The following is a 17,569-nucleotide window of genomic DNA, read 5'->3' as shown; positions in this document are numbered from 1 at the left end:
GTTATATGTATTAATTAATTTAAAAATATTAATATATTAAATTCGTATTTCAACAAACAGTATATATATATATATATATATAAGAAAAAAAAGCAACCCAATAAACCGTCCATTAAGTAATAATGCATGTAACGTCGCTAGCCATTTAGCCATACATGCCAATGCTCCACTACACTGCAACGAGGGCCTCCACCAGGGGCATTCTTGGTATTTCATATGCTGACTCTGGGGGCTCCCCGTGTGTATATATATACACACGATGATATGTACATTATCCCACCCCGCTTTTCTGCAAGAGAAACATAAACGTCTCCTCATTTCTCCTCCCAGTCTGCGGCCTCATCACTCTCCTTCTCACTTCTTTCTCGCAGCCCACTTTCTCTCTCACATAGAACACACACTGACACAGTGGTTTATCCCTGAGCCAAAAACCCGGTAATTGTTTGCATAGTAGCGTTTAACCTTCTCGGGTATCATCAGTTGTGTCTTATATACAGCTAGCGGCCTCTCTTGCTTTCTTTTGTCCACACGCACAAGAATATATATATCTACGTGTAGAGTTTAGAGGTTTGTGAGCTGTGTGAATCTTTTGTTTGTGTGGGGTTTGTTTCTCTGATGTGGGTTTTGCTTTGCTTCTCGTGCGAAGATCTCGGATAATTTTTTCTTGAGATTTCTTTTAAGTGTGTTTTTGTGATTCTTGGAGGCCCTTTATGTTGTTGTGTGATGGTCTTTTCTGGAAGTCTGATTTGTTCGACTTTTCTTGAAAACTTTTTGGGTTTGTGTGTGTGTGATTTTCTTGTTTATGTGAAAGAGGAAAGACGGCTGAATTTCTTTCATGCATTAGTACTGATCATGGCTTGGAAGTTGCAGTGCATTGAATCTAAATGTTTCTTGATTCAGAAGTATGCTGGCAGTCTTAATCTGCCATATTTCTTCGTTCCAAGCAATCATCTTTGGCACTCAGTACTGTGTAATATATAAATTAATGGGAGGAAACATCAATGCACGACAAGAATATAAAGAAAACATCTATTGATTTTGATCTTGCTTTTACGTTTGTTAACACTTGGGATATCATTCTTCATACTTGTGTTTCTGCTTTTCTTGCTCAATGTTTAGTTGACCTGCGTCGAAAGGGAACACCTTTCGTGTGTGGGGATAATTCAGCATTTAGTTTCAGTCCCAGCTACAGTGTAAAAAGTTGCTTGTTTTTCAACAATCTTTGACCTTAATTGCATTTCTTGAGTCTTCTGGTCATCTCATCTCTACTTTTATGCTCTTTCAAGACTGTAATTTCCTCAATTGAACTGCAGATATGTTGGAGAAAATGGGAGACAAGCTTGATGCTGAGGCAATCATCCAAGAATTCGAGTCATTGTCGATGGATGCAGGGAGAGTTCAGAGGGAGACTCTGAAGAAGATCTTGGAAGACAATGGTGAAACAGAGTATTTGCTGAAATGGGGTCTCAATGGAAGAACTGATCCTGATAGTTTCAGCGATTGTGTTCCCATTGTCACTCACATGGACCTGGAACCTTACATTCAGCGAATTGCTGACGGTGAAAAATCATCCATTCTCACTGGAAAACCGATATCTACTATTTCATTGAGGTAGTGTTTCATCACTTTGATCAAATTCGGATCCTATTCTAATACCTACTTGTTCCTGTTTTTTTCCCGTTTGTGAGGAGTTCTAGTTGTAGACTAGGCAGATAGTGATAGTTTTGGAATTAACTGTGCACTTGATATTTGCAAGCGTCCAATATTCATGCATTTGGATGTTCTTACAGTTCTGGTACCACTCAAGGAAAGCCAAAATATGTACCGTTCAACGACGAATTGATTGGATGCACCATGAAAATGTACAAAACTTCCTTTTCCTTCAGAAACAGGTATTGATTCTAGGACTCAATTAATGCTTCTTTTGTTTTATGTTTTATCCTCAACCTCAAATTGTTGCTCCGGAAATTGTCTGTCAGTACAATAAAAAATGAGTGTTTCTTTCATTTTCTTGATCCATTCCTTTCCCTTCCCTTTGTCTTTCTTGCAAAGCATGGCCCAGATTGTCACCTTTACAGTATTTTCGTACAAAAAATGTTTAAAACAATGTTGGATAGTGGTCCTAGGCCAGGCTAGTTGTCTGAAAAAAGTTTACCTCTCTGCAGAGAATATCCAATTGGGAATGGCAAGGCATTGCAATTCATTTATGCTAGCAAGCAATTCATAACAAAAGGGGGTCTAAATGCTGCCACTGCGACTACTAACGTGTACCGGAACGAAGAGTTCAAGAAAACGATGACGGCAATCCAAATGCCATGTTGCAGCCCCGACGAAGTGATTTTTGGTGATAATTTTCACCACTCATTATATTGTCATCTCTTGTGTGGCCTGATTTTCCGGGACGAAGTGGAAGTCGTGTCGTCCACATTCGCGCACAGCATTGTGCTTGCTTTCCAAACTTTTGAACAGGTTTGGAAAGAACTTGTTGCTGATATCCGAGATGGGTCTCTAAGCAGCCGAATCACATCGAAATCTATTCAATCAGCTATGGCGAAGCTGCTCAAGCCAGACCCTGAATTGGCCGACACAATTTACAACAAGTGCTTGGGACTGAGCAACTGGTATGGATTGATCCCAGAGCTTTTCCCAAATGCCAAGTACGTGCACGGGATTATGACAGGGTCGATGGAACCTTACCTTAAGAAACTGAGACACTATGCTGGGGAGCTACCTTTGCTTAGTGCAGATTATGGAGCTTCTGAAGGATGGATTGGAGTAAATATCAACCCAAAACTACCACCAGAGTTGGCCTCATTTGCTGTGCGTCCTGATAATGCTTATTTCGAATTTATCCCTTTGGAAAATAATCTAAATTCGCTAGAAGTGACGGTAGAGCCCCGGCCTGTTGGGCTAACTGAAGTCCAGGTGGGCAAAGAATATGAGGTCATTATCACCAACTTTGCAGGTGAAATTCTTATGTTCTTTTATGACATCCATTCTTTCAAGAATCGATCAATCTGTCCCGTTTTTGTGGTATATACATATATTGATGTATTAAATGTTTGTTCTCCGCCACACGTGCAGGTTTGTACCGTTATAGGTTGGGAGACGTAGTTAAGGTCCGAGGCTTCCACAAATCCACTCCGGAGCTCCAATTCATTTGCAGGAAAAATCTTCTTCTCAACATAAACATCGACAAGAACACTGAGAAGGATTTACAATTAGCTGTAGCAACAGCGGCCAATCTGCTAGCTGAGGAAAAGCTGGAAATTGTCGACTTCACAAGCTTAGCGGATTTATCAACAGAACCAGGCCACTATGTCATCTTCTGGGAGATAAGTGGAAATGCAGATGATGAGCTTCTGCAGAAATGCTGCAACTGTTTGGACGGTGCATTCCTGGATGCAGGATACGTGAGCTCCCGAAAGGTCAACGCCATCGGGGCCCTGGAACTCCGAATCTTGATGAGGGGAACATTCCACAAGATCATGGAAAACTTTGTACAATTAGGAGCTGCTGCTAACCAGTTCAAAACTCCACGGTGCGTGGGGCCAACGAACAATAAAGTGCTCGAAATACTGTCCGATAATGTTGTCAAGAGCTACTTTAGCACCGCATTTGGTTGAGTGTGCTGGTTTATTAGTGCAATATGGTTTGTTGTCTTAGGCTTGAGAAAAATCATATACTACAAATAAAAACCTTCATTTGTTTAAGGACTTGATATATTTAATTGCTTCTGCTGCTGCCCTCTTCATTTCTGACAACCATGATCCAAAAATCTAGCATCCATTACTTGAGTTGCCCTGTCAACTTGTCCTAATTGCTTCACTAGGTTGTCCTTTTATAGGCCAACACCAACCCATGATAACGCCAACTATTGCAGACGATCGATGGAGACAAATCTGACTTTTGTGTGCTGAAAAATTAGTGGAAGCATGGTGGATCGATATTTGAATAGAAGCCATGGAATGTGCTCAGTGCTATTTTTGGCTAGCTGGAGTCATTCTTGCTGTGGATGCAACTGTTGGTTCGAGTCAACATCTACTTTTCTTGTACACAGGAAAACTAACTTCAACCTTAGATCAATGTAGGAAGTTCAGAACTATATATATACACAAACAGAAACGAAGATTTATGAATTACTGTCTGTTTACAGACTTGTAATTCTCCAATGACATGTCGGCCGCGGCATGTTACAGACAAGAAAGATAAGGTTTAAGCTTCCATATCCAAGAATCTGGATATAGAAACATTTAATATCAGGAAAAAAACAAATGTCTAAGTTAAAAATTAATGGTTGTTTCATATGCAAGAACATGATTATTTTTGTTTATATGCTAAGAGAGTACAAAGCTATTCATAGTCACATGTTTTATGACAGTAATTAAACTATACTATAAAAATGAATAGATCTCTGTTATTATTCATTACATAATTTGCTGTCCAGATCAGTTTGCAGTCTTTACATGAGATCACATCTTTCCTGAGAATACAAAACAGAAAGCTGAGTGTATACCCCCTCCGAACCAGATGAGGAGAATTCAAGAATCGCATGACATAAAAGAAGCAGCCTTAAAGATATGGGATTGCGGTAGCCCCTTATACGATTCGTATGAACTGGTTGCCGTCAGTAACGTAATTGAGAGGCACTTGATGGAATTGCCTTATCTCAATCTCAATGGATCATCAAGAGAGGTGGCGAATCAACGTGGTAGATTGATGTCGTTGCCCGTGAAACCAGCAGCAGAGGGGAAAGCCTCCAAGAACGGGAGAAAGTTTTCTGTGCTTAGTTTCTTGAGTGGACTTGTGGAGGGACATGTGTGGAAGAGGAAGATGGAAGGAAAGAAACAGAAAAACCGGGACTTCTCCGGTGTCTGAATGCATAGATCTCAAGTCCTAGGAAGAAATAATTTGTGATCAAGAGGATATGTAGAAGCATGTGGTGAGGTTATATGAATTCTTATAACATGTTTCCATTCTTTCAGATGTGTTCTTCTTGTTTCACTGTTTCCTGGTTTCATCAAGACAAGCATATGCAGAGTTAAACATCAGTTATTGCAGTTTCTTTCCAACTTCTTTATCCAAATTTTTTGGTCCCTTCATGAAAGATCATCAGTGTGTTTTTCACTTCTATATACAACTGTTGATTTATGTGGACTATATTTAGTTTTGGATTAAATGCATGTTTTGATTGCTTAATTTAGGTTTTTCGTAATTTTCTTTCTTTAACTTTTTACGATAGTAATTTAATTTTACATCTTTTAATTTTTTCAATTTCAGTCTTTATGTTCATTGGGATTCAACTCCACCAGCGAGAATGATGAACTCTGGCGAAAAAAGGACTGAAATCGCTAATATTAAAAAGATGGAAGACCAAAATACTATCCTAGAAATTAGGAAAAATGCTGGCAGAAATGGACCAATACGAACAAAAGTTTTAATTTTCAAATGTCACATGAGAAACACATGCATTTTTTCGGGGAGAAAAGTTAACTTCGGCAAAAAGAAAAAGGGTAAGTTACTAGGATCTCCCATGAGGTTTAGAATAATTATAAATACCCTCTCGTTGTTTGAAAAATTACAAATATCCTCCTAATGTTTGATAAAATTATATAATTCTTGGATGTAGGTATGAAATTTTCAATTTTGCCCTTATAGTATTTCTTTTTATTTTTTAAAAAAAAATTAAAACTTATAAAAAATCAAATGGGGTGGATGGAAAAAACTTAAAAATATAAAAAATTATTCACTCAATTCATAAAAAAATCAAAAACTTTTCAAAATAAATAAAATTATAATTTTTAATCCACAAGGGCATTTTGGTTAATTTATTATAAAAAATAGATGAAAACCTAACGGATTGGGCTAATTGTTAGACGACCGTTAAAATCAGAGGGGGTATTGATAATTTTTCAAACAACAAGGGGGTATTCGTAATTATACTAAAACTCAGTGGAGGTCATTGTATTTATCCCAAAAAAAAGTCTAAAATCATAAAATTAAAAAGATGTAGGACCAAGATTCAACTTTAAAAAGTTGAAGGAGAAAAATGCTAAATAACCTAAATTATGGGACTAAAAATACATTTAAGCCTTTTGTTTATCGGGGTGTCAAATTCAAGGCAAATTGGATTTTTTTTTTATCTATTAAATTCTATTGTATCTAATAGTTACACGCTATGTACAAAAAAAAATAGGATAAATTATAACCACTTTTCCTGAAATTTGGTATAATTACGAATACTCCCTTGTTGTTTAAAAATTTATAAATACCCCCTGATGTTTGATGAAATTATGTAATCTTTGGATGAAGTTATGAAATTATCAACTTTGTCTTTACTATAGTTTTTTTATTTTTTTTAAAAAAAATAAAAACTTATAAAAAAATCTAATGGGATGGATGAAATTTTTTAAAAATTATGAAGAAATTATCTACTTAGTCCACCAAAAAAATAAAAAAATATAAAAATAAATAAAATTATTGTGAATAACGTATCAAAGTCATCTCGTCTGTTTCATCGGGTGAATTAGTATTCGTAGTATTAGTATCAGTCTCCTCTTCGGTAGCAGTAAAAATTACTACCTGTTTGGGTTTTCTTGAACGAATTTCATGACCTACTGGTATGTCTTCTTGATGTTCTCTTGATTCTTGTTCTAATTTGGTGATTAATTTGTATGATCATTGAGGGATTTTTTTACTGATTTCTTTTATTCTATTTTGTGCTAATTTTTTCATCATAATTTTGATCTACAAAGGGTATTTTGGTCAATTCACTATAAAAAATAGATAAAAACCTAACGAATTGGGCTAATTGTTAGACGGCCGCTAAAATTAGGGGGATATTGGTAATTTTCCAAACAAGGAGGGAGTATTCGTAATTATGCCAAATCTCAGGAGAGGTCGTTGTAATTCATCCAAAGAGTTATGTTCTTTATTTTATTTTTTTAAAAAATATTATACACTTAATATATATATATATATTTATATGACAAATGCAATTAAAAAAAGGCTACATATTTATCCAACTCGTGATGAAAGGACCAGTATTCACACTAATAATTTAGATATATGATTTATTTGCAATTAAATATAAAAAAATGTAGGTAGGGTGGCAAGATTGTCACTGCTCAATTTTTTTATTTTTTTCAAAAAAAAAAATTATAAAATTGTATTAGTTGAATATTAGAATTATAAAGTAGGAGGTGGAAGGTGGGGTTTGTTAAATACAATTCATTTTAGTTCTTGATATTTTATAAAAAAAAGTATATATTTTAGTCCCTCACTTTTTTTTTATTTTCAATTTAGTCCTTCTCATATAAATTTAAAAAAACATAACCATTTTAATTAAAAGAATTTAGCAATGGCCAGTTATTTAGATAATGGCTTGACAATAACATATAAATATAATCGTTATGAATTTAGTGAACTTGAATTTTTTAAATAAAAAAGCACTTTTATAGAGAAAAAAAAAAGTTCAAATAAAATAATATAGCAAAATTATTTAAACAAAAAATCTTTTGAAATATAACATAAATAACAAAATGAATATATTAGTTAAATTGTTGAAAAATTTGTATAGCTTCAAATGTTAAAAAGATTTTGCTCTTTTTTTATTTAAACTTTTTTCTCCAATTTATTCATTTTTTTTAATTTAAAAACTGCAAGAAGCTCGTTATATTAAATTATAATTACCCAACTGTAAATGCTTTCAGTTAAAGAAAATTATATTTTTTAAAATTTATATGTAAGGGACCAAATTATAATTAAAAATAAAAAGTGGGCGATCAAAATATTTTTTTATAAAAATTAAAATCTTTTATAAAGGTAATATAAAAAAACCATTCATTAAAGGGACTAATTTAGAATAAATTAAAATGAAAAAAATTATTCTAAAAATTGAATTTATATATCAGGAAGTTAAACATTTTTTTTTCAAATTTAAAGTATTTAAATTGATTCATTACTAATTTATAGCTGATCAACAAAATTTTGTTGGCAGTCATCATTGTGTCCATTTATTATTATTACCTTAACTTTTCTCATTTAGCCCCAAACCAAAGATCTGACTTACACATCTCTTCAATTATTGCAACCTACTCCACCTGGGGGGAGAGGGGGGAACTATGTTCAGCAACTGTAAAAACTACCTTATTTTTTTAACAGTAACAAGGGATAAGTGCACTGTTTTATTCTGAAATTTAGTGTAATTATAATTAAATTTTATTTATTTTAAAAAATTACATTTAACACTGTTTAGATTTGCTTTAATCTAATATGTAAATTTTTCTATTAGTTAAAATTTATTAAATTTATTGATATTAACAAAAAAATTAGATAAAAAAATTTTATTTATTTTCGATTGACTTATCATTGATTTATTACAAGTCAAATAAATATTTTATTAACCAAATTACCCTCATAATGTCTTCACCCATTAATACATGTGAGGAGGTATATCTCACTGTTACAAGGATAGTTTGGTTAAAAAAAAAAATTATTTGACCTGCAACAAGTCATAAATAAATCGATTAAGGGTAAATATAAATTTTTATTTAGTTTTTTTCTTAATATTAATAAATTTTATGAGTTTTAACTAATGGAGGATTTATTTGTTAGATGGGAGCAAATTACATAGGTGCTAGATGTAATTTTTCAAACCATAAGGGATTTACGTGTTATCCAAACTTCAAGGGATGAGAGTGTAATTATCTCTAGTAATAATTATATTTATAATCTTGATTTATAGTTTATTCACACAAATCATATCTACTTTTTGATTAATTATAGAAACCACTTCTAACAGTAAAAAAATAGGGATAGTTTGTGCAATAATATTGACGTTTTTATAGAGTGTAAGGGTAATTGTTTAAAAAGTGTGGGCGATTTGTGTAACGATATTGATGTTTCTGATGGGCGTATGTATAATTATAAAAAAAAAATATGTGCAATTTGTGTAAATAGATCATAGATCAAAAAGTGTCGATGTAATTATCACTTTTAATAATTAAGGGAAAACTATGGCTCAACTTGTTTGTTTATATGTATTTTCATTGAAAATATATTGATTTAACACCACAAACATAAAGCGCAGTCTCGTTAATTAATTTAAATATATTCTCATTTTACATGAAAATTTGTAAAAAAAAAAATTCAAAATTATATATTTTCCACTTAAAAGAAAAATGTAAATTAGATTAGAGAAAAATAATTATATACTTTTTGAATAGTTCAATAATTCTGAGATGGTGGTTTTGAGAAATACGTTCAGTTGATTAATTGTTGGGATAATTACACTGTGCTCCTATGAAATTTGATGTAATTACATATAGATTTTTTATAGTTTGCAAAATTAATTTAGCACCACTGAAGTTTGCTTTTGTCTAACAAATAAGTCCCTCTGTTGTCAAAATTTACTGAATTTACTGATATTAATAAAAAATAAAAAAAAAACTATATATACATACGATTGACTTGTTACTGACTTATTATAGGTCGAATAAATCTTTTTATGATCAAATTACCCTCATACATCTTTACGCATTAATGTATGTAAGAAGGTATGTCTTCACCATTATAGGGGTAGTCTAGTCCGAAAAAAATTATATTGACATGCAATAAGTCAATCGGGCGTAAATATCGATTTTTATTAATTTTTTTGTTAATATCAACAAATGTACTGAATTTTTACTAACAGATGAACTTATTTATTAGACGGAACCAAACTTAAAGGGTGCTAGATGTAATTTTCAAATCATATTAGATCTATATATAATTATTTCAAACCTTAGGGGAGGGGAGTGTAATTATCCCTTAATTGTTTTATATCAAACTTTTCTTGTGATTGGAGAAGATACAATTATATGTAATTTGATTAATGTAAAGATTTTAAACCAATGTTTTAAAACTCAAACCATTAATGAAATTGAAAATTTGACTAGGTCAAGTATCACAGGCTCATATACTCATCGGGTGAACCATGATCGAACCAGTAACGTCATAATTATTTTACAGTAAAAAAAAATTAATATATAAAATTATATTAAAATAATTAAAATACAAAATATAAATTAATTTTTGCTAAAGTTAATGTAGGAATTAAAAGTATCCTAAAATTGATGGTAAAATCAGTATATTAAAGTTTTTAGATCAAGAATAAAAATAAAAGAACTGCATAAATAACAAAAATAATGAATTATTTACCATTATAATTAAATTATAACTAAATTTTAATGCCAATAAATAGTTAGCATCCCCAATAATATTTAAATTTGTTTTATGAATTATAACATAATTAGCAACTTAGCTAATTGTAAGAAATGCAAATTTAATTAGATTATGAGCTTAATGATTTTGTTCATTTATAAATATACTATCAGCTGTGATACACCGTTCTTATGTTCATATAATAAATAATATTTTATATTTTAATATATACTATCTATAGAAATATATATATATACATATATATAACTCAACACATCATATTTCTAAAAATAAAAAATAAAAGAAAGAAAGAAAGCTACAAAGAGAAAAGAAAATCAACTTAGGGATATTATCGACGTAACAATAAAATTGGTTTTACAATGTTATATATTAGTATAGATAATCAAATAATTATTAAATTGTGGGTGTTGATTTGTTGGTAATTTTCTCAATTTTCATATGAAATGTCATGGGTTCAATTTCAAATTTTATCTATTCTTGAAAATTTTAATAAACTTCACGATTGATCGGTTTACTTGATCCGGGATCAGGTCAATCGGATCAACGATTCAGAGCGATTTTTAAAAATAGAATAATTATGACGATTTAACGGGTTGGATCGAACTGTTCTATGGATCAAATGATTGTTCAACTGATTGGCCCGAATTAAATTTTAAGATATTGATTTAAACAGTTCAAAAAAATATAGTAATAGTTAGAATTTTCTTAAAATACATAGCAGAATTTATTTATACCTTTATATAATTAAAAAATATTATTACGGTGTTTTATCTTGTTTTTTAATTACTAAACTAATTATTATTTTTCTCTCCATTCTCAACTTTCATATCTCTTACTCTTCTCACTCTTTTTCTATTAATTTAACATAATAATTTTAATTTATTCAATTAATATATTGCTTAAAATAATAATTATTTAAAATTAAATTTAATTGTACAGTGTGTCACATATATTAATTTCAATTAAAAAAATATCTGAAATGGAAAAATGTTGAATTCTTCTGCGTGTAGAGTATTACTTATGGGCCGAGCAAGTGATTGGTTAATGGGCTCTATTTTCAGATAATGGGCCCACTATCCATTTGCCCACATAATATGAGCCCAATTTAGTATCTGGACCCAGATGCCCCCCCCTCTCTCTCTCTCTCTCTCTCTCTCTCTCTCTCTGTCTCTCTCTCTCTTGGGAGTTGGGACTTGTCCGCCGCCTTCTTTCTTACTTCTTCCCATTTTTAAATTCCTCCAAATATATTATGGTTTACATGCTTTTGATTGGATGAATATCAATTTCTTTTTTCTCTCAATGAATCTTCCCTCTCATAAACCTAATCCAATGATCTCCCAATGGGATTTTCAAATCATTGTTTTGACGTTGACGAACGCGTATCGCTCTTTCTGAGGAAAGAGGGAATTGTGATCACAGTCAAATAGCGGTTGAGATGTAGTATATATTTCCAGCAGAGTTTCCCGACATTTACTGGGCTGGGGTTGGCTGTGGAATATCAAACGGAGATGTCTAGGGATAACTGGGAGAGGCTGGTGGCAGCAGCGCTGCGGAAAGCGCAGCTCTGGGAAATGTTTCATGACCACTCCAGGAGTTCATCCCACAGCACCATTTCATCTGATCTGAGTTCGAATTCAAGTAATGAGAATCTTGTGTGAGTAGACTTCAATAACCTACATATACCTAATAATGTTTAGTTCGCTATCTGGAAATTTCTGATACTTAAATTTTATTCTACTGTTTATTCATTTCTTAACATATAGTATAAGGCTGTCAAATAGGCTATTCTTAATTGAACAGTTAAATTCACAAATTTTTATAAAATTAAGTACTGGGGTGAAAATTATGATTCTTGTTTTTATCTGACTCCAAAAATCCTTTATTATTTAAGTGATCTTTTTAACTGAAAAAATCATTGTTTGAACAATGTACATATTCTTGCAATTGGAAATGCTTCAAATTAGTTTTGCAGTTTGATGATTTATTTTAGAGAATTTTAGAAAAAACATTTCTTTTGAAAAAAATTATTACAACCGATAAACTAATTGAAAATTTGTTGTGATATAAGAATTAGGTCTTTAAATTAGTTAAAGATACTCTAAAATGCAAGCTTCGGTTGATCAAGCTTATAGATCAACTCATATTTTTGGAGTATCGTTGACTCATTTGATAACTTAATTTTTGCCTCAAGTTCTTACTGTAATTTATACAATTTGTTTATTAATTATTTCCAGAATTGTTTTGCTTATATTTAATTTTATCAAATTCTTCCAAGTAAATTGTCAAACTACAAAACTAATCATGATAGGTTTTGATGACGAAAACTTGTACCCTATCCAAGTATGTTTTTGTTTTGAACAGAATGTTCGGAATTTGTACAGAAATTATCATTAATTTGTCAAGAGTACTTAATTAAGTAAGTTTTTATGAATATGATTGCCACCTAATATAGTCCATTTGATATTTGTATTATCTAATGACTATTTTGCCCTTAAGTTTCTGTTAGATATTAACTTGAAAGATTAAAGTGGAGCGAAATTTAACTATCGGGGACTCTTAGGTAACGAAATAAGCATTTGGACTAAAGTGATTGAAAACTTAAACTTTAAAACTATTAGTGGGATTTGGCCTTTTATTTTGGTTGGTTCCGTTTTCTCTCTTTTCCTCTTTGCTTTTGGTGCAAAAATATAACTTCATCTTCAATATTATGAATTTTCAAATATTATTGCTGACCTCCAGCTTTTTATCTTTCAGTTTTGCCTCTAACAATTTGGAATCTCACCATGTACCTTCAACGATGATCCCATCCTTTTCTCGAGGTTGTCTCCCCCCCCCTGCTAATTCTTGCTGTAGAATTAATTTGTCATAGGAATCAACACCATTAGTAATAACATCAGTTTCTTGAAAATCAATGAAACTTCATTTTGTATGATTAATAGATGAAATTTCTGTGAGATCTTATAACAATATAAAAAATGAAACAATTTTCGGATTTTGGATAACAATGGTCCTACTCTACTCCATTTAATAAGAGTCTGATAGTTTTTTATTAGAAGAAATATTTTGTTGTAAATAATAATAATTGCTATACAATATATAGTTAATTGAGGTAGTTGTGGTATATAAGTATAAAGTGTTCACTTAATTGCATCATAACTCTTGCTTCTATTAAAAAAATTATCTTGGAAAATTAAATCTGCCACAAAAGTTTCCTTAGGAGACTACTGTTCACCTTCCATTTCTGACATATATTCTTTTGTAGAAGTCATAGTAGAGATAAATAGTGAGGATCACAGTCCGCATTAATTGGCGACATGCACACACACATAGCATATATATATATATATATATGTATATGTCCGAGAATATGACACATTAGACCCTATCTGTAGAATGACCAGGAGTAACATTTAGTAATTATATCAAATGTTGAAGCGCAAAAGTTCAACTCATCAGACAGGGTTTGCTGAAATCTCATACATTAGGCATTCACGAAGGTCAAATACCTCATGTTTGGTGGATGAGAAAGGCGGACAATTGGCATTTTGAACCTTGGAATTATAGTGCTTTTGCATAATGCAACCTTATATTGTAAAAAGGCGGACAAATGAAGAGTGCAAAGTGCCATTTTTACTATTTAAGGTTGCATTGTGCAAAAATACTATAATTTTAGGGTGCAAAATGCCAATTACCCAAAAAAGCAATTCTTTTCCGCTGTTTGGGTCAGAATTGGAGCACATCAACAATTGAGAGAAGATGAGGTAGTGTGCTCACTGTGGTGACATAAGAGAAAAGGAGCACATCAACAATTGGAGCACATCAACAATTGAGAGAAGATGAGGTAGTGTGGTCACTGTGGTGACATAAGAGAAAAGGAGAATGATAGGCCTTTGTTACAATATAAGTTTCCAATTTTTAGTTTGAGGGTTGAGTGGCATCTCATGCCTTTAAGTTTACTCCTGAAGTTTTGAAAGATTTTAGGAGTATCTATATGTAACTGAAAAGAAAAGGGTCATGCTCTTTTCTGTATTTAACTGCTTCTTTGACTCGACCACATACGTCTTTGTTGAATTGTTCAGAAGCCTTTAACTGTTCCTCTTTGAAGATGCATCTATGAAATAATTTATTTCTTCTTGCATATGCCTGTTTAAAGATGCTTGTCGCTCCTTCAAGATTGTTTGGAATTTCTTGAATCATTTAGTCCTTTCCTTTAAATCTCAAAAACTTGTTCTTTTTGGCTTATGCATCTCCTGTACCTACTTGTGGGTCCAAAACAGCACAATTACGTTTTGTTCGTTGCCCAAAGTGTGCGAGTATCCTTCCACTCACAGGTTACCCAATTTACCGATGCGGTGGCTGTGGTACTGTGCTAAGAATTATTAATAACTGTTTCATGCTGCTGTCTTTATATTTTTCATCTTGATGTTTAGCGCGAAATGGAATCTGGGAAAGAAATTAAACAGACTCATTTCTAAATCCATGCTTGATCAAATTTGATAGTTGTTCAGTAATGCTTAAATTTGAATATCCTTCATACCTCTGCCTTACTCAGATTCTTAAGTGTTGAGAGTATCTTTAAATTAAATAGACCTTATGCCCTTCTTCTTTCTCGGTGGATATTTATTTATAAGCTATGTAATTTGTGTGACAAATTAAGCATAGTTGATATATATGCTCTAGAATGAGATGCAGGTATTAGAATTTCTTGTGAGAATATCATATTATAAGTTGTCTTGTATTATTTAGGTTATCTTAGGTATTTAGATTTTAGATTATGTATAGCATTAAAGTTCTTGTTGTGTGACCCTAATTCCATCTTCTAAATGTATGTCATGGAATTCATCAGTGCTATCAATCTATAGCTTTCCCTTGTTTCACAGATTCATATAAAACAGTTCAGCAGAAAAAATCCAACCTGACTGTAAATGGGCATCCAATACCTGATCGATTAGTTAAGAAAGCTGAAAAAGTTGCTGGACCCATCCAGCCCTGGGATTACTGGTATGTATTCCCTTAAACTGCAGGCATATGCCCATATCATTCAGTTCAGTCTTGTAACAAATGTGCATATGATACGAGAATCAAATTGCTCAAAGAAGAAAGCCATGTATTTGGACGTGAAGGAAAGATTGGCTGCTACAAAAGCTCTGTATCTATTATTATGTTTCTAGTTAGAGGGAAAGCTCCCAAAGCATGTTCTGCTAGCAGTGAATTACAAATGAATGTTGATTATGGAATATCCCTTTGCTATGATGTATACTGGCTAATTACTCAATAAAGGAATCTAATAACAGCATTAAAAGGATACCACGCTACTGGAAAATTAGAGTATGGGAAGTTACTTATTTAATGCCTTGAGCTCAAAAACTCTTATTACAGAGTGAATCAATTAGACTGAGTGTTAATTTGTCTGAGGAGTTGTATAAGTTCAATTGTTTGGTAAGGACCCTCTTTCCATAACATGGCTATCCAATTGTTTCTGCTAAAAGCAATCCAAAGAGAACTCAATTGAACAAATACATCGCATGCTAACGTGGGGTCAGCTAAGGGATACTCATTTTTCCCTTGATATCACTAAATGATGAATAATGTTTTTGCTTAACGTTCCTTAACCAGGTATGATTTTCGAGCTGGATTCTGGGGTGTTATGGGAGGTCGTGCTCTTGGCATAATTCCTGTAAGATTTGCCATTTTCTATTGAACAAATTGACTCTCATCTTCTCTCCACCTCTAACAAATTACCTATCATTTGGTGCAGCCATTTATTCAGGAATTTAACTATCCTATGCCAGCACATTGTTCTGGTGGTAACACTGGTATATTCGTAAATGGTAGAGAGCTCCATCAAAGAGATCTGGATCTGCTGCATGGCAGAGGCCTCCCAACCGATAGAGGTAAATCATACACCATTGAGATGTCTGGCAGAGTCCTTGATGAGCAGACTGGTGAGGAGCTCCACTTAGGCAAACTTGCTCCAACGTGAGTCCCTCATCTCTTGCTTATATAGGTGTATTAGCCTCATTATAAATTTGCATTGCTGAAATAAAAAGACGTCAATATGCTTCTACAATAATCTTCTCAGTTTGTGCCTGCTGTGGGTTTGACCAATGTTCTCTTGGTGTTAGGTTAGACAGCACAAAGCTTAAGTTTCTCCAGTGTTCTGGTCTTTTTCAGTGTATACGGGACAAACACATTTTTGTCAAACCTGTCATTTCAAAAAGCTTCCTAGAAAATTGTTTGGCCCAGTTATCTGCATCTTTTGTTATTAATGCTGTCACCTGTCCAAGAAAAATTTTATGCTTACACATAATTTCTTTGTGTAATTTAATATTTAATGATAACGAAGCTACTGCATGTGGAGTTGCTTTGGTATATATTCAATCTTACTCAAGATTTGAACAGTGTGGAGAAGGTGAAGCATGGATTTGGCATGAAAGTTCCACGTTTTTATGAGGTGTAAAGGCTCTGACGACTTCTGTTCTATGCATTCAGAGACACGTTTATGAGAAAGACCATCCAATATCACCTTCCAAAGATACCTGCACCTTCTGATGTGAATAGAAAGCGTATGGAACCGATCCTGGTAATGAAAATAACTGTATAAGAGGAAAAGGATAATCATAATCAGATATGATTTTTGCATTTTTATTTTATCTTTGTCATAAATTGGCGTGTTCAGATTGTTTGCCAGTCTTGCGGCAGTGATTTTGTAAGTAAACGGAAATATGCTGGTTATAGTTCTTGTACGATAATGTTGTAGGTCTGAGCTCAGTATGCATTGTATGTACAACTAGTCTGAAAAATAGCTTCTGCCTTTGCTGATGAATGTAAGATCATGAAGTTATTTGAATTGTAGAACTTATGGAATGCAACAGTTAGCTAGAGGGCTTCGCAGTTACTACCAGAATTTCTTGACTACTGTGTTGAGAGGCTGTCTAAGCTTTAAGATGAAAGCAAAGTCAATCAAAGGGTAGATTGAGACTTGAGATCATATCACATTGGACGTAACATTTGTGGCTAACACCATCAACTTTTTTATTTTTTGACATACAAACAGTAATTACATATTATATTATCGAGATAAATATTTCATATATTATACTCATATTAAGTGTGATAAACATCGTTATGTTTGATGGATTTGGATATATGATTTATTCGGTCGAATCGCATATTATCTCCTTGTGTTTTTAAAAGTCAGCTAAAAATCTCATTGCATTTTAAAAATAGGAAAAAAATCCCCTTTGTTATTTTAAATATAGTGTACTCACCCATCTCAGTTAATTGAAGCTAACGACGTCAATTTTTTGTCAAAAGATTGTTATTCCTTTATCAATTATATATT

The 17,569-nt window shown here is 32.5% G+C and overlaps 2 protein-coding genes across 4 annotated transcripts; both read left to right on the top strand.

Annotated features, from left to right (window-relative positions):
- Nucleotides 1-268: 268 nt before the first annotated feature.
- On the top strand, nt 269-3,713 carry LOC105173100 (jasmonoyl--L-amino acid synthetase JAR6). Of its 2 annotated transcripts, none has more exons than XM_011094749.3 (5): nt 269-567; nt 1,314-1,611; nt 1,791-1,892; nt 2,166-2,965; nt 3,085-3,713. In XM_011094749.3, exons 2-5 carry the CDS (start codon nt 1,316-1,318, stop codon nt 3,624-3,626), a joined length of 1,740 nt encoding a protein of 579 aa, XP_011093051.1. In that variant the 5' UTR covers nt 269-567; nt 1,314-1,315; the 3' UTR covers nt 3,627-3,713. The 2 variants fall into 2 exon arrangements, with proteins under 2 accessions (XP_011093051.1, XP_011093052.1); XM_011094750.3 differs by having other exon boundaries at nt 270-435.
- Nucleotides 3,714-11,362: 7,649 nt separating this feature from the next.
- LOC105173144 (extra-large guanine nucleotide-binding protein 1) lies at nt 11,363-17,074 on the top strand. 2 transcript variants are annotated; one of them, XM_088875804.1, is made up of 6 exons: nt 11,369-11,878; nt 12,979-13,043; nt 15,105-15,225; nt 15,841-15,901; nt 15,983-16,203; nt 16,627-17,074. In XM_088875804.1, exons 1-6 carry the CDS (start codon nt 11,733-11,735, stop codon nt 16,682-16,684), a joined length of 672 nt encoding a protein of 223 aa, XP_088731930.1. In that variant the 5' UTR covers nt 11,369-11,732; the 3' UTR covers nt 16,685-17,074. The 2 variants fall into 2 exon arrangements, with proteins under 2 accessions (XP_088731931.1, XP_088731930.1); XM_088875805.1 differs by lacking the exon at nt 12,979-13,043 and having other exon boundaries at nt 11,363-11,862.
- Nucleotides 17,075-17,569: the final 495 nt, after the last annotated feature.

Source organism: Sesamum indicum, linkage group LG11 (assembly GCF_026168435.1).
Source record: "Sesamum indicum cultivar Baizhima isolate 11 linkage group LG11, ASM2616843v1, whole genome shotgun sequence".
Classification (NCBI taxonomy): domain Eukaryota; kingdom Viridiplantae; phylum Streptophyta; class Magnoliopsida; order Lamiales; family Pedaliaceae; genus Sesamum; species Sesamum indicum.
The sequence above is the reverse complement of the archived record's forward strand: the minus strand, read 5'-3'. Positions and strand labels throughout refer to the sequence as shown.

Bases quoted from the DNA above. Each gene is read 5' to 3' on its own strand.
- LOC105173100 (XM_011094749.3), top strand. From the start codon at position 1,316: ATGTTGGAGAAAATGGGAGACAAGCTTGATGCTGAGGCAATCATCCAA. The intron at 1,612-1,790 runs GTAGTGTTTCAT...ATGTTCTTACAG, and splicing joins ATATCTACTATTTCATTGAG to TTCTGGTACCACTCAAGGAA. The intron at 2,966-3,084 runs GTGAAATTCTTA...CCACACGTGCAG, and splicing joins CATTATCACCAACTTTGCAG to GTTTGTACCGTTATAGGTTG.
- LOC105173144 (XM_088875804.1), top strand. From the start codon at position 11,733: ATGTCTAGGGATAACTGGGAGAGGCTGGTGGCAGCAGCGCTGCGGAAA. The intron at 13,044-15,104 runs GTTGTCTCCCCC...CTTGTTTCACAG, and splicing joins GATCCCATCCTTTTCTCGAG to ATTCATATAAAACAGTTCAG. The intron at 15,226-15,840 runs GTATGTATTCCC...TTCCTTAACCAG, and splicing joins ATCCAGCCCTGGGATTACTG to GTATGATTTTCGAGCTGGAT.